General features: G+C 64.5%; 3 protein-coding genes across 8 annotated transcripts in view; 1 reads left to right on the forward strand and 2 right to left on the reverse strand.

The window, feature by feature from the left end:
- The window catches only part of TSPAN4 (tetraspanin 4), a 20,608-nt gene extending 12,751 nt beyond the window's left edge, over positions 1-7,857 (reverse strand). The window contains exons 1-2 of one of the 4 annotated variants that reach the window (XM_019631106.1): positions 7,614-7,853; positions 2,996-3,090 (exon numbers count right to left, since the gene is read on the reverse strand). In XM_019631106.1, the coding sequence (XP_019486651.1) occupies positions 2,996-3,090; positions 7,614-7,671 (153 nt within the window). In that variant the 5' untranslated portion in view covers positions 7,672-7,853. Of the gene's footprint in view, positions 1-2,995; positions 3,091-6,250; positions 6,357-7,267; positions 7,574-7,613 lie in introns of those variants that run through there. The other 3 variants (XM_019631109.1, XM_019631108.1, XM_019631107.1) reach the window with 3 other exon arrangements.
- Positions 7,858-7,919: 62 nt separating this feature from the next.
- POLR2L (RNA polymerase II, I and III subunit L) lies at positions 7,920-9,364 on the forward strand. Its single transcript, XM_019631110.1, has 2 exons — positions 7,920-8,104; positions 9,110-9,364. Exons 1-2 carry the CDS (start codon positions 8,010-8,012, stop codon positions 9,216-9,218), a joined length of 204 nt encoding a protein of 67 aa, XP_019486655.1. The 5' UTR covers positions 7,920-8,009; the 3' UTR covers positions 9,219-9,364.
- Positions 9,365-10,414: 1,050 nt separating this feature from the next.
- CD151 (CD151 molecule (Raph blood group)) overlaps positions 10,415-15,150 on the reverse strand; it is a 5,101-nt gene continuing 365 nt past the window's right edge. The window contains exons 1-9 of one of the 3 annotated variants that reach the window (XM_019631127.1): positions 14,945-15,071; positions 14,277-14,340; positions 13,334-13,460; positions 13,008-13,199; positions 12,498-12,572; positions 11,971-12,075; positions 11,705-11,863; positions 11,482-11,568; positions 10,415-11,388 (exon numbers count right to left, since the gene is read on the reverse strand). In XM_019631127.1, coding sequence (XP_019486672.1) covers positions 11,329-11,388; positions 11,482-11,568; positions 11,705-11,863; positions 11,971-12,075; positions 12,498-12,572; positions 13,008-13,199; positions 13,334-13,417 — 762 coding nt within the window. In that variant the 5' untranslated portion in view covers positions 13,418-13,460; positions 14,277-14,340; positions 14,945-15,071 and the 3' untranslated portion in view covers positions 10,415-11,328. Of the gene's footprint in view, positions 11,389-11,481; positions 11,569-11,704; positions 11,864-11,970; positions 12,076-12,497; positions 12,573-13,007; positions 13,200-13,333; positions 13,461-14,276; positions 14,341-14,594; positions 14,917-14,944; positions 15,072-15,150 lie in introns of those variants that run through there. The other 2 variants (XM_019631126.1, XM_019631125.1) reach the window with 2 other exon arrangements.

The following is a 15,150-nucleotide window of genomic DNA, read 5'->3' on the forward strand; positions in this document are numbered from 1 at the left end:
CCCCGCGCGGACCCCTCCCCGCCTCGCGGTGCGACCTGGCAAATCCGACCGCCCGGCCCAGCGCCGGCCAATCGCAGCCCGGGGGCGACGCCCCCGCTCCGCCCCGCCCGACCCCTCAGTCCGCGCCCGCGCCCCTCCCGCTCCCCTCCCCAGCCCGCCTGGGAGGAAGATGCTCGCGGAGCGCAGGGGGAGCGCTGGCGGGGGCTGAGGGCGGGAGGCTGGCGCGGGGGGCTGGGCGCCAGTCCCAGGCAGCTCTCAGCCCCGGGCCCTCCCCGCGGCCGCACCGCGCCCGGCCGCTCTGTCCGGCGGGGCTTGGAGACCTCCACCCGCACCCGATATGCAAAGCACTATGCAAATGCAAGGGCGACCCACAGCTGTCCGGTGGCGACTTAGGGCGGCTCTGGCACTGGTCCCTGGCCCAGGCGTCCGTACCAGAGCGAGGTACGAGGTAGAGCCGGGAGAGTAGCCCCAACACTCCCCGGGGTGCGGCCTCTCCAACCAGCCTCCCCCACCTCCACCCTGTGCGGAGAGAGGGCTGCGCTGGGACCCCAAAACTCCCTCAGCTCACAGCTTGGGTGGGGAGAGGCGCCTGCTGAGATAGGGGTCAGCCTGGGATACCCAACCTGCGAGGGACAGTGGGTGGGGAGTCTAGGGGAAGGCAGAGCTGTGGTTTAAAGGAGGGGCCTAGGTGAGAGAAGGCAAGCGGGAGGGTTCTCTGGGGAGCCCTGGGTGCTGTGGAGGGGACGGTGGGTCACTCTGCAGGCATGTCGGAGGTTTTCAGACTTAAAGAGAGAGGCCAGAACACACAGGGTCTCAGGAGTGATCACTAGGGACCCGAGACAGGCCCCATGGAAGTGGGCAGCCCACTCCAAGCCCAGAGCTCAACTCTGGGGGTACCTGTTCCCCTGCCCAGCCCGGGTGGGCTGCCAGGCCCCCTTCCCTGGCCCTGCCTCCTTGGGCAGGGTCCAGGGTGTGACAAGTGCAATCACACAGGAGCCCTCGCTGGTTTGAGGTTCCACTGCCACCATCTTGAAATTCTTGATACTTTTTGAACAAAGGGCCCCAAATTTCATTTTGCACCAGTCACGAGCACACACACTTGCAGACATGGACCCAAGCGTGGCTCACAGATCCCCAAAGCGACTGCACACCCCTGGGAACATACACCAATGCCCCATGCACTGGTGGTGTGCACTGGTGGTGTGCTGACACACACACCAGGGCAGCCTACACATACGCACACATGCCCCCAGTCGCAGATGGGGACAGATGCCCACACCATTGGTGAGGACAGCACAGACTCTGGGGCCCTGTGGTGTAGGAGAGCGGGAGGCATGCAGCCCCAGTGCCCATCCCTACCCAGCCTGCAGCCTCCTCTAAACTCAGGCAGGATAGCCCCGCCTGGGAGAGGGTGGCACCACACATATGGGTGTTCCCTGCACCCTGGGCTTGAGGCTCTGGCCAAGGCCTACCCCAGTCACTATGGCAGTCCACCGGGCATGTCCACCCCATGGGACAATCCCAAAAAGGACTCGCTCCAGGTCCCCAAGAGCTGAGCAGCAGAATTCACAGGGGAGAGGAGTTGAAGGAATGGGGAACGGGGAGGGGAGGCTGAGAAGGGAGGGGTGACATGGGCACTGCTGAGAAATTGAGTGGTGTGGGAGGTGGCAGGTGGGGAGGGGCTGCAGCTGGAGCAGGACTGTCCGGACATCTGGGCGTCCCCCGCAGGAGCACCAGCACCAGCCCTGTCCTACACCCTGAGGTGCTTGTGGAGAACTGCATCTCAAGCCCCCAGGGCTATGGCCCTGAGCAGAGCTGGCCCTGATAGGGAGGGGGACAGGAAAGCCCCAGAGTCCCTGCCCAGCCCACACTGCCCACCCTCCTGGGGCTTCCCATGGCCCCTCTACCCTGTCCTCCCCAAGGGTTCTCTGGCATGTCTGAGCCCCAGGAAAGGGAACGACAGTGGCTATGCTCCAGGGGCCCAGTGGACAGCAGACAGTGGAGGGCCCCCACCCAGGGCCCTGCAGACCACTGTCTGCAGTTCTGCCCAGGGAGTAAGCAGCATCTGGTGACCCTTGAGACTCCAGTGACCCAGCGGCCTCTAGCCACCTTCCCCTTGGCCCAACTCAGCCAGCCCCACACGCCCAAGCCGAGGGGACACTCAGAATCATGGGAGTCCCTACTCACACCAGAGTGTGAGGGTGTGAGGGTGTGTGGGCCAGGAGAGCTGGGGAGGACCCAGAGCTGACCAAGAGAGCCCCCCACCAATCACAGAAGCCAAACATCACGGCATGTACCCTAACAGACACCACCACCATGATGGGGTCACAGCCAGCCACACACCACACAGCACCCATGTAGCCCAGGGGCAAACTCAGGCAGGAACAGCTGCCCGTTCACCTTTGCCCTCCTTGAAGACACTGGGACCAAAAGTGGGTGGAGATGGGGGCCTCAGAGGATGAGAGGGGGGGTCCCGGTGGCCAGGGCTGGGAGGGGAGCAGCAACAGGCAGGGCTCCCATGGGGTTCACTTCTCCACCCCTTCATCACACTGGGACTCAGGGGGCAAGGGGGCGGGGGGCCAGCCTGGGTCCCCACACTGGGCCCAGCACCCAGGGCGCCCTTGTTTCCATCTCACTCAGCCACAGCTGTCCCAGAGCTCCCTGAAAGTCCTGCCGCCCCCTCTCCCATCACCCCAGGTGAGCAGGTGAGTCTCACCTGAGATGAACCACAACTCAGCTCCAATACACAGGTTCATCAGGGCTGAGAGGGGCTTCCCCAGTGACCCTGTCCCCAAAGTCCAGCCCCTCCTCGACAGGAGTCCCCTTCCACCAGCATGCGGGGCCCCAACAAGGCGCGCTCAGGAGGCAGCATCTGGCTAGCCCTGCCTTGGGCTGTGCCAGGACCAGGAGAGTGCCCAGCGGGCAAGGCCCCTGGGCCGGGCATGGGTGAGACCAGAAGGCAGCTCTCCCGCTACCTGGCTGGACCATGACGTACCTGGGCTTGCCCCAGGAAAGAAGTCAGGTGGTGCTCAGTGCCCCTGAAGGTGGGCCAGTGGGCAGGCGAGCCGTCAGCACACCGAGGCAGGAGCTCTGCGGAAGAAAAGGAAGGATGGAGGCTGCACCTCGTCCCCACCCACCCCATCGGGGCTCCCAGTGACCAGGCAGGCCCCAGGGGGTGACAAGCAGCCCTCTGCCCAGGACCAGGTCCCTACGGGGGAGGAGGGGCAGCTGAGGGGCCCCAACCTCCCGTTGCTCGCCTGCTGAGACACCTGGCAGGGAGGCAGGCTTGCACACGCAGTGTGCATGCAGGACACACACATTCAGATGTGTGGACTCACACGGACTCAGGGCACATGGTGATGTGTCCCCCAAGGTCCCGGACCCAACACGAGGCTGTGCTGTCCACTTCCCCCAGGTACCCCGCTCCAAGCCTCACGCTCTCCCCAAGAGCCAGTGGTGATGACTCACACAGCCATATCTGCCACTGGAGCTCACAGGTCCTCCCCCACCAGCCACAGTCTACGGGGACAGGGCATCCCAGTCACGCTCTCTACACCTCACCCCTCACACCAGGGGCTCACTGCAGCCTGGGGGCTGGGGCAGGTGGTCTTCCCAGCAGCCCCAGGGCAGGAGGGACTGCAAAGGTTCGAAATGCCACCCTGGCAGGTGCTTGCCCCCTCCTGCCCATCCCCACGGGCTGCCTACTGCCTGCCTGTCCACTCATGCCTGGGGTGGACCACTGTGTGGGTCAGTCCCAGCTCTTCCCTGCAAGCAACCTGAAGCCCACCCCCCAACTTCAGTTAGGGGGTGTGAACAGCACCCACCCCAGTGGGGAGAGAATGTGCCTGAGCCTCCAACAGGAGGAGGACATGGCCAACACCAGGAGGAGACCGCTGATAGGCCATGCTCCCAGTCCCCACCCAAGGCCACCCCGGACCCTCTGCGAATGGCCTCCAGGCCCCACACCCTTCTTGGGCAGCCCAGACACAACCCTGCAGTCCGGCCATGGGTGCAAGGGCAGGACAAGACCAGGGCTGGCTCCTCCTCCAGGAAGCCTCCATGCCCCACTTCCGGCTCTGGCCCTCCTTTGAGGGCAGAGACTGACAGGGCTGTGTCCCCCAGAACAGCACACACAGCAGGCAACAGGGACAGGGCTGAGTGACAGCCCCAAGACAAACACCGCAGTCAGCCAACCCCTGGGCTGGGCCCCAAGGTGGGGGCAGCTGAAGACCTCGGGACTGTGTGAGCCACAGGCCATGAGCACCTACCTGGACAGACCAAGGCCCACTCCAGAAGGGACCTGCCCAACGCCGGAACAGAGTGTGCCCACGTTGGACTTAGAGGCTGGGGCGGACAGACGGGCGGATGCCAGTGGCCCACCGTAGCCCCAGTAATGGAGCAGCAGCAGGGGTCTGGCCTGAGCACACACCCCGGCAGGGGCAGCTCAGGGTGGAGCCACCGCCCGGTTCCCAGGCTGAGCTGGCTCTGAGGCAGCTTTGAGGAGCCTGGCAGGGCCTGGCCAACACAAACAGGTCTGTGGTGTGGGCCTTCCTGCCACTGCTTCAGCCCCCGCCGGGCCCCAGCGCCCACCAAGGCCCTAGCCTGGGGGAGGGGCACACAGACACCCAGGCTGGGCAGGCAGCACCCCTCCACACTCAGAGCCCCGGTGGGGTCATCTCCCCAGCCCAAACTGGAGCCTCAGGCTGGAAGACACCCACTCCAGGAGAGGGGTCCCCATGGAAGAGACCACTAAGGGCCCCTTCTCTCCTCCTGGGCCCACCTAGGCCAACCCAAGCTCATGGCCTTCCCCATCCCCAATGCTCCTCCCACTAGGTAAAGGCCACAGGGACACAATTAGGATGAGGGTGGCACCTTCCCACCCACCACAGGCCCTGGGGGCACCCTGCCTCGTGTGCCCAGTGTGTGCCTGCCCCACCTTGGCAGATGTCCCCACCCTGTGCCACCTGGACCCCTACAGAGCAGTAACCTCCCTCAAAGAGCCCACATTAGGCCCAGGTGTGTCCAGAGGCTCATTAGGTTAGGGCCAGTTCAGGCTTAAGCACACCTGCAAATGCCACCGCTCACGACCTCCCAGCCCCCAGGGCCGAGAGGGTTAGGTGGGTGACCCGTCTGACCTTGGGGAGGCATCCGAGCATGTATGTTCATGGACCCCATCCCACCCTGCACACCCCGTGTGAGCACATATGTACCCAAAGCAAGCAGCCAGGGGCCAAGCCCAGGACCCCATGTCTGCACAGCCAGATCCGGACCCTCCAGCTGGGCAGCGTTTTGTACCATCCACACTTTACAGGTGAGGAAACTGAGGCTGTGATCCAGGACCAGGGGGTGCGGCCTGTGGCCAGCCTGTTTCCAGGACAACACTCAGGGCCAGGATCTCAGCAGCTAAAACTTCAATCACTAATTTCCCCTTGTCCCTGGCCTGCCCTCAAGTGACCCTTTCTGGCAGGAAACATGGCTCACGGGTTCCAAACCACATGTGAGCACAGCCCTCCCTCCTCGTGGTTCCCATCACCGGGGCAGGAGACCCTTCCGGGAAAACCTGTGCCTCACTCTCCAGCCCTCCCCAGAGGCCTGGACCACACAGGGGAGAGGCAAGGGCCCCCACCTACCCTAGCAGGCACGCAGAGCCCCACCCCCACCAGTGCTCTGGGCCCCCATGGCTCCCTCCTGGCCCTGGCCACCCTGAGGAGGGCCAGGCCCTCACCTCAACTTGCAACCCCAACACACACACAGACACGAATGCAGGGACACAGCCAGTCAGAGCCATGGTCGGGGTGGGCAGAGCTGACCTTTGAGGTACCTCCGGGGTCCTCAACCTGAGCAGGGCTGAGCCAGGCCGAGTTGAGCCGGGGTACCAAGTGCCCCAAGGGGCCTCTGCCTGCGCACACGTGTGTTGGGGCAATGCACACGGGCTGGGATGGGGCAGCCACTCTGCTCCCCATGGCCTCTCCTGGGAAATCAGGGAGCTGGAGCTCAGAGCTCGGGAAGAGGAGCCAGCTGCCCCCAAATCTACACACAGCTCTCAGAATTCCAGGAATGTCAACTTGGCTCTGGGCAGGATCAGGGCGGGAGGCTGCTGCTCCCCTCACTCTTTCAGAGTAAACAACTGCTCAGGCCAGGAGCTCCGTGGGACAGGCCCTGGGCCCCTCCTCCAGGAAGCATTCTGCCCCCACCCACTCCCGAAGGGCCACCCAGCTGACTTCCCAGATGCCCTCCAGGTCTCCCTCACCTCCACAGCCGCGGGCAGCCTCTGCAGCTGAGCGTGGGTCTGACCCTAGGCCACTGTGACTCAAGGCCCCCTGTCCTGCCCCTCATGGCCAGGGACAGGATGTGCGTCCAGTCAGTGGGGGGGCGGGGGGTGTCAGGGAAGGGAAGTGGCTTTGGCTCGTGGCTCTGCATGTGGCAGGGTGGGGGATGGCAAACAGCATTGGGGAGGCTGTCCAGGGCCCCAGAGAAGGTGGTGGCACAAACTCCAGGCGGGCACCAGTGCTGCCAGCTCCACCCAGGACTCAGGGGACCCTCCATCTCCCTGACCCCCAACTTTACCAAGTTGCGGCTTTACCAAGGCTTAAAAGGGCAGTTAGCTGACACCCGGGACCCATCCAGAGATCCAGCGAACCTGCCCAGAGCCTGCACACACCTTAAGTCACAGGTGCCACTTTGCAACACATCCATCCACCCAGTACAGCCCAAAGCGCCCCCCCCCCCAGAGGAGGCCTTCGGGGCCTCTGACTGCACACTGCCCGCCCCAGCCCCCATCTTGGGGCTCAGCCCACCCCATTTCCCGACACACAGCCTCCCCTCCCTTTCAATCTTCCATGACTCCTGCCCCGCCACCTACTCCCACCCTGGCGCACACCTGTCTCTGGGGCTGCCCTGCAGGTACCGACTCCAGGCCTCTGCCCAAGGGTTCCCTTTGCCAGGACCCGTCCTGCGCCTTCACACACACTCAGGCTGGCGCCTGGTGAATGGACTCGTCAAGGTTCAGCTCAACAGGCGCCTCTTCCACGACGCTCCCCCTGACCACCCTCCGGTCCTCAGATCGCGGGGACCAAGCAGAGCTTGGCCCGGGGCGGGTGCGGACCCTTCCCTCGCCCCAGCCCCTTCCCCGGGAAGAAAGGGGGAGGAGGGACGCGGGCCAACGCAGACCGAGGCGGCGCTGGCGGGGAGAAGCCGCTCTCTGGGCTCGCCCGGGGGCCGATCGCTCCCCGCGCGCCCTCCCACCGTCGGGACCACAGGTAACTACCTGGCCGGGGCCGATATCGTACGGGCGAGCGGGCCGGGAGACGCCCCGAAAGCAGTCCCGAACTCTGCCGCAGAGACACCTGGGCATCCGCGGGCAAGGGCTCCGGGCGAGAGACCCCTTTCCCGGCCCGGCCAGGACAGGCGGCGGGAAGACCCGCCCGTGGCTGCCGGCCAGCCCCTCTCCGCCCCCGCGGCGGGGTCGCCGCGCCCCGGCCCCGCCACTTGTTGCTGCGGCTCGGCTTGGGGCTGCGCGCTCGGGGCTGGAACTCCGCGCCGGCTCGCTCCGGCCCAGGCCGATGTCTGGCCCGGGCTCTGGAGCCGCGGACGGCGGGACCCCGGCCACATACCCGCCAGCGGACGCGATACCTGCGCGCGCAGTCCACCCTCCGCGCAGCTGTCAGTCATGCGGACACGAGAAACGCGAACCGCGCGGCCGAGCCCTTACGGCCCCGCTCGGACGCCGTAGGCCGGGACGTACCAAAGCGGCTCACAGGGGACGCCGCCTGCTCCTGCCGCGGCCACGCGGGTCCCGAGACCCCCGATACGCGCGAAGGAAGATCGTCGCGACAGAAAGAGGATGTCGACGGCGCGGGGGCTGGCGGGGTGGGCTGGGGGCGGCTGGGAACGGGTCCGGCCTCCCCCGCGCCATGGACGCGCCCGGGGCGGGGTCAGCACTCGTGCAGAAGCCCCGCCGGAACCGAGGAGTGCTGCCGCTGTCCCGCTGCCGTCGTCCCGCTGCCGCCATGATCATCCCCGTTCGCTGCTTTACCTGCGGCAAGATCGTCGGCAACAAGTGGGAGGCCTACCTGGGGCTGCTGCAGGCCGAGTACACCGAGGGGTACGGCGCCCGGTCCGGCGGGGAGGAGGGGGGGCTCCAGCGCGGTCGGGAAGCGTCCCTGGGCCGCCCTGCGAGACAGGGGCAAACGCCGGCGGGGAGGGGGTCTCGGCCTGCCGGGCGGGGCGGGCGGCGCCACTCGCATCCGGTTTCAGGTGACCCTGGAGGGGCTTTCTGTCCCAGGGTCTCCGTCAGCCCTGCTCTCAGGAGAACCTTGCCCCCCGCAGTGTGAGGAGAGGAGAGGAGTTGGCATGAGGCCACTGGCCCTGGGGGCTTCCGGGTGTCCTTCTGGCCGGCCACGGTGCCTCTCCACTGCAGTTACGCCCTGAGCCTCCTCCCTGCCCGCCCACCTGCTATTAGGCCCACCCTCATGTCCTGCAAGCCCTCTTGTCTTTTAGGCTTAGGAGAGCTTTCCGACCACATGGTTGTCATTTTGAGGCTGTTGCAAGTCCCTTTTCTGTGCTTGCCCCTTAGCACTGCAGTTACCACAATGGCTGCCTGAGTCTGTTCCCCGTTAGAGTCTCACCCTTGGCCACTGTGTGGACAGCTCATGTCCTGATCGCACTTGAACCCCTGGGACCTGGGGTGTGCCAACGTGCCGTAGACTCTCAGGGCAGGCGTGGGGGGTGATGGGCTGTTTGCACCAGACCCTGAGGAGGCTGCCAGAATGACCAGTGAGTGAGCGGCTGGTAGCCTGCACAGGACCCTCCCTGCAGCACCACGGGCAGGGACCTCCCAGCCTGGCCTCCCCTTTCCCAAGCTGCCGTCTCTGCACACCGGGGCCAACGGTGTGAGAATTTTCTGGAGGCCTCAAGGGTGACTGAGCTTGGTCCCAGGGAATTGGGAACTCTAGTTTGCATGGAAATGGGAGAAGTGGATCCCAGGAGAGACGCCTGCCTTCCTGATGTGGAAGCAGAGCAGAGGAAAGACCCCACAGCAGCTGACTGAGGCCTCCATCTGCCTGGGCTGTTGGAGACAGACAGATCACAGCCTGTCTCCTGCCTGCAGGGACGCCCTGGATGCGCTGGGCCTGAAGCGCTACTGCTGCCGCCGCATGCTGCTAGCCCACGTGGACCTGATTGAGAAGCTGCTCAACTATGCGCCCCTGGAGAAGTGAGCGAGCACTGGCCGTCTGTCCTGCCGAGAGCCCCTCCCACTGAGGAGTGGGTAGCCCTGGAGCAGTGCCTGCCCACAGCTGTGTGGGCATTGGTCTCCTGCTCTGGAAGGAACCGTCCAGTAAAGGTCTTTGCAGAACCACAGGAAGGTCCTGGCAGTTGGTCTGGCTTTGTGGGACTCCTTGCTACCATGTTTCTGTGTCCTGCCTCATGCCTGAGGCCACTTACTGCCCCGAAAAAGGGACAGCCATCCCCACGGCAACTGCTCAGCCTGCGGTGTCTCCCTCGAGGGTGTGCACTCAGGCCACCAAGAACACTGGGGGCTCTGGCCTCTCCCCCCATGTTCTGTGTACTCTACATCAGCACACGTCCTCTCTTCCCAGGATCTAAAGAACCAGGTTTTCTGGGCCCTGAATAGAATTTCTGCTGGGGTCATGGCTGCCCATCCTGCGGGTCCTGCTGCCAGAAGCTTCCAGGCTCCACCCAAGCCCAGTAGGCCCCTGCCCTTGGCCATGTTCCTGCAGAGGGGAGGGGCAGCGCTCAGGCTCCCCAGCCAGCCCCAAGACCCTACAGTGGCTCTGCTGGTTGTCAGGGCTGGCCAAGCTCCCAGTGCCGTGGGCCAGCCAGGAGACCTGGCTCCAGGGGCCTGACCTGTTTCAACTGTGGCTAAAGCTTGGAGCCAGAGGCTGTCACCCTGGGCAGGGGTCAGGAGGGTCCTAGTGCCCTCCAGCTGGTAGAAGGCAGGAGTTAGGAGAGGGGACATTCTCCTGGCAGCCTCAGGGCTGGCCCACTGCCCAGGTGTCTGAAACGGGATCCTCTGAATGCAGATGAGGAAGCTGGTTGTCTCCCAGGGGTAGACAGCCCAAGACTTGGGGACAGTAGCTGGACAATCCCTAGGGCAGAGAGCTACAGTGGCCTAGCCCTGGCCCCCATTGCCAGCACACATCCTGCCCAACCCCAGGCCTCACCACCCTCTTCCTGTCCATAGATGTGCAAGGCTCTATTTTGGGCCCTGTGCTCAGCTACCATTGGCCTCCCCCTCGAGTCCTGTCAGCTCTCAGCTGATACCTGGCTGCCCAGGACCCCCAGGATGTGCCCTGCTCTGTCATGGCAGTGGGTGGGTCTGCCCACCCTTCTGAATGTGAGGGCCCTGAGGACCAGAATTGTCCCTATCACTAACATAATAAGTTCACCCAGCTGTTCCACAAATGTTTATTGAGCACCTATTATGTGGCAGGAGCAATTCTAGGCATTTGTAATACAGCAGTAAAACTCGCAAAACCCCTGCCCTGAGGAAGGGGACATAACAGTGAACATTGGCCTTTTAGATGGTGGTGAGAGCAGTTGGACAACAGGGCAGGGCCTTGGTGGAGCAGGGTGGCCAGAAGCAGGGGCATCAGCAGAGGCTTAGGACCCTGGGGACTGGGCTCCTTTGTGTAGCTTTCCCTAGGGGGATGGGTGGCTGGCACCTGGAGTGCCTCACCTGCAGCTGCCAGGCCTCCCCTGGAATCTACCCCATCCAGCAATGCCCCTCCCAGGCCTGTCCTGACCACCGAATCGGGGCTGGAAGCACCCTAGGGTGGTCCAGCCCACTTTTGCCCAACTCACTCCCAAACCAGCCCAACTGAGCACAGGTGTCAGGGAGCACACTGAGGCCCCATGACCCCTCCCCTCCAGAGAAGATGGCCTGTGGGAGGGAGGCACTTTATTGTCAGAACCTAATCCCCCACGCCACCAGCCCCACTGTAGGAGGGACCCCTGCCTGGGGCCTCAGCACTTTGGTGTGCAGCAAAAGGCACTTGAAGCTTCTTCGGGGGCTGCAGGTCCCCAGAGGGCACGGTGATGGCACGGTGGTAGGGGGCACAGGCATGAGAACACAACCTCCATGGCAAAGCGGGGAGGGAAGGGAGAGGTGTCCTGGGACCCCAGCTCCCTGGCGGTCAGTAGTATCAGTTCAGTAGACACTCCGTGAGAAGCTATAGCACGCAGACAAAGGCCAGCCGTGGGCGGGGTCAGTAGTACAGCTGCGTGCACGCGCAGAAAGGCCAGCCGTGGGCGGGGTCAGTAGTACTGCTGCGTGCACTCGCAAAAAGGCCAGCCGTGGGGTGGGGGTCAGTAGTGCTCCAGCTTCAGGCTCTTGTACAGACAGCACGTGAAGATCATGCCGAACACCTACAGGACAGAGCTGGCATGAGCGGGCCACCACCAACAGCCACTTTGTGTCCCCTGCACCCACCAAGGGCCCACCCTGCCCAAGGCACCCACCTGCACGCAGGCGATGCCGATACCCACGGCCCCGATGACCCTCAGATGCTCCTGGATGAAGGTCTCCAGCTTGGTGATGCAGCCGCCCTGGCAGGGTGGAGGTGAGGGTGCTGAAGGCAGGCAAATCCTCCAGCCCCCACTGCTGCAGCCCCAGGTCTCCTCCAGGACAGGCCACCCCAGCCCCTTGCATCCCACAGGGGGCACCCAGGCCCCGCTCTCCTACCTCCACCTTGTAGATATTGGAGGCGTGGTCCCGCTGCCCGCAGTGGGCCACCACGGTCTTGCAGCAGCTGTCCGGGACCACGCGGCCGCCCGCCTCCCCAGAGCGGATCCACTCGCTGTCCAGCCAGTCCTGGGAGTTGTTGCTGCCACAGCAGTGGAACTGCAGGAGAACGGCTGGGCTGAGCTCCCACCCCATCCACCCCTGCTGTGGGACTCCCAGGAAGGCCGGAGGGGGTGCGCATGCCCCTCCCTAAGTCACCCACCAACCTCCTGCTGCAGCTTGTCCACGGCGCTGGTCACACCCTCATGTCCCGACTGGTGGTACCGCTTGGTCATGGTGTCCTTCAGGTTCTCCTTGAGCTCTGTGTTCAGCTGGAGATGAGGTGGTGACACTTTCAGCCACAAAGTCTAAGACCTTCTGAGGTGTGGCAGAATGGGGGCAACACACTGGGAGACCCCAGCACGGCGGGAGAGGTGTGGGGAGGGCTCCAGGGGGAGCGAAGAGCTAGGGTGCGATGCCGGCTGGGGTGGGGGTGCGGGTCAGGTGGGCTGGGAGAGTCAGCCAGGTGCCCATGGGGAAGGGCAGGGGCAGGGCGGAAGCTCCAAATCCGATGAACTTCCCTGCTTCCCTGAGCCCCCAGTGGGCGGTTTGGGTGTTGCAGGCCAGTTGTTGACCCTGCAGTCCACCCTATCCCTGTGACTCAGCCCACACCTGCAGGGCGTGATGGGACAACAGTCAGCTGGTGGGGGTCATGTCTGTGTGTGTGTGTCCATGCGGCCTCCAGGCCCCTCACCTGCTGGTAGTAGACGTAGGCAAGGATGCCAGCAATGATCTCCAGCAGAAAGATGATGAGGAGCAGGATGAAGTACTGGGTGGAGGGGGGGGGACGGGACACAGGGAGGCAGGTGAGGCGCAGACATCCCCATTCTGTAGGGACACCTAGTGTCCAGGCACAGCAGAGCAGAGTCCCCACCCTCAGCTCCCAAGTGGCCACAGAGTGAGGGCTCCTCCAGAGAGCAGGTGGGGGCTGGGGGACCACCACGCTCCCTGGTGCTTTGTCTTAGAGCAGCTGTCTTCCCTCGGCTGGCCCAGCTGGGATGTGGGGACTCCCAGGAGGCTGGGCAGGTGGGAAGGGACACCCTCCCAGGTGAACACAGCAGAAGCTATCTTGCAGTGTCAACCCCCATCAGTCCCTCTTCCCTGGTCAGGGTCCCAGAGCCAGCCCAGGCAGCCTAGTGGGGAGCCCCTGCGCAGTGACCCTCCCCTCCCCACCCTCCCCGACTGCCAGCCATGCCCTGCTGACCAGGCGCAGCAGATTCCGACGCTCCTTGAAGGTGGCACAGCAGCCCAGGACACCTGTCACCATGACAACAACGCCAGCCACCACCAGGATGTAGGCTGTGGCCAGGTAGGTGCCCGAGGCCAGCAGACTGATGTAGTCGCTCTTCAGAACCAGTGTCCAGATGCCCACTGCCATGACAGCCAGGCCAGCCAGCTGTGGGCAGTGCACACAGGTCAGTCAGCACATCTGAGTACCCTGGCCAGGGCTCCTTTCAAGGACCAGGGATGGAAAGGAGGATGTGACAGGCAGAGAAGACAGGTCGGGGGTGGCACGTGCCCACTCCTCACCCAGAAGCAAAAGTTGAAAGTGAAAAGCAGGTACTTGAGGCAGACGGTGCCGCATGTTGACTTCTTCTCATTGAACTCGCCCATCCTGGGGGGCAGGGGGAGGGCAGACAGCCCACACCACCAGGACCTGAATTGGGAGGAGAGCCGGATACCGATGAGGACAGAAGAAGGCAACACACATGCCCAAGCCAACTGCTGGCGCTGGATGAAGGCCCTGGGAGTGTCCATGGGAACCAGGACACCCGGGAGGACAGCTCAGGAGCCCCCACCCCTCGGCAGCCGGGGTGGACGCCCTGGTATCCACAGCCCTAGAAGGCCGGAGGGCCTGGTTTTCCTGACCAGATCCCAGGGCACAGGGGATACGGAGGACCCCCAACCATCACCAGCTGACTCACCCCCACTGGCCACCAGGGTAGGAAGCCCCAGGAGGCACTTCGGGGTGAGCTCATACAGGCCCCGCCTGCCTGCCCCCCCCCCCAGCATTCCCTAGGCCCCACGTCACAGGCTGGCAGGACTCTACCAGCTGCTGGAAGGGAGGAGGCCCCTAGGAGACAGACTGCCTGCCCCTTCCTAGCCGTGTGGCGTAAGGGAAGCCCTCAGGCTTCTGTTAAAGGGCAGGCGGGGGCCTGCATGACTGAGACTGGGGAGAATGGAGGGCACCAGGCAGGCAGGGCAGCAGACACACTCCCCAGACCTGGGGTTTCCTCTTCCTCTGGCCCTCATTACTGGAAAGGGGACAAACAGCCACACTAACTCCAAAAATAAGTGCAACTGTAAGTGTGCTCCTCCTCAGAGGCGCCTTGGACGGCTAGCCTGCTCCATGTGGGGTGACTGCACTGGGGAGGGTGGGGCAGGGCTGTGGGGCCCCGACAGCAGCTGTGCGCCTCAAGCCACGATTCCAGACAGCCACGCCCACAGCTGGACTTACACGCACAGCACTTACCTGGCTGGTAGGGACGGCTCCTCCTCCGTAAGACAGGTGGACGGAAGTTCCCCAGGAGGGTCCGCTAGAAGGGCAGGGACAGGTCACAAGTCTGGCCCACAGGAGACGGTCGGCATCCTGCCACCCTTCCCTGCGGCTGCCCTAGGCAGTGGGCCGAAGCTGGGCTTCCAGGGCAGGCAACCTCGCAGCGGCTGAGAGAAGCGCCAGGCCTGGTATTTTGGTCTGGGCCAGGGAGGGGCAGGGCAGAGGACATTTCCGGACAGTCCGATCCTGGGAGGAACAGCACGCCTTCTCCAAACACCCCACCCTGGGCCTTACCGCCAGACCTGTTATTGCCCCTGCAGCCTGGGGAGAAAAAAGGGCGCAGACCCCTATCACGCAGCTGAGGGGTGTGGAAGCCTCATGTCCCGCAGGCGTGTCCCTGGGCCTCCTCTGAGGTCCCAGGCCTTCTGGGGAGGCCGGTTCCGGGACACAGATCCAGCCCCACCGCCCGCGCACGGCCCACCCGCTGAGGAGGGGCCCCTCTTTCCGGGAGTGCCTGGCGGATGTGAACCCCCAGGGAAAGCGCAGGACAGAAATAGTTCCTGCGGCCGGGGACAGAGCTGCCCCACCCCCAGGCCCCTGCAACGCAACCCAGCCTTCGGCGGCCCGCGCCCCAAGGCGGGTACCCGGGACTCCCTTCCAGCCAGGCCCTGCGAGGAATCCCACGTCACCGCCATGAAGTCACCGCCGCCGCCGCCCCCGCCCACTCGCACCGGGTGGTGGGCGGGCCTGACGGCGGAGGGAAAGGGACCGGCGTCCAGGCACAGCGAGTGCGATGCTTAGGGGGGCCCTCGGCCCGAGGGGCCTTCAGACTTGTCGGAAGACCCGCGAG

This window comes from Hipposideros armiger, unplaced genomic scaffold, assembly GCF_001890085.2.
Source record: "Hipposideros armiger isolate ML-2016 unplaced genomic scaffold, ASM189008v1 scaffold_983, whole genome shotgun sequence".
Classification (NCBI taxonomy): domain Eukaryota; kingdom Metazoa; phylum Chordata; class Mammalia; order Chiroptera; family Hipposideridae; genus Hipposideros; species Hipposideros armiger.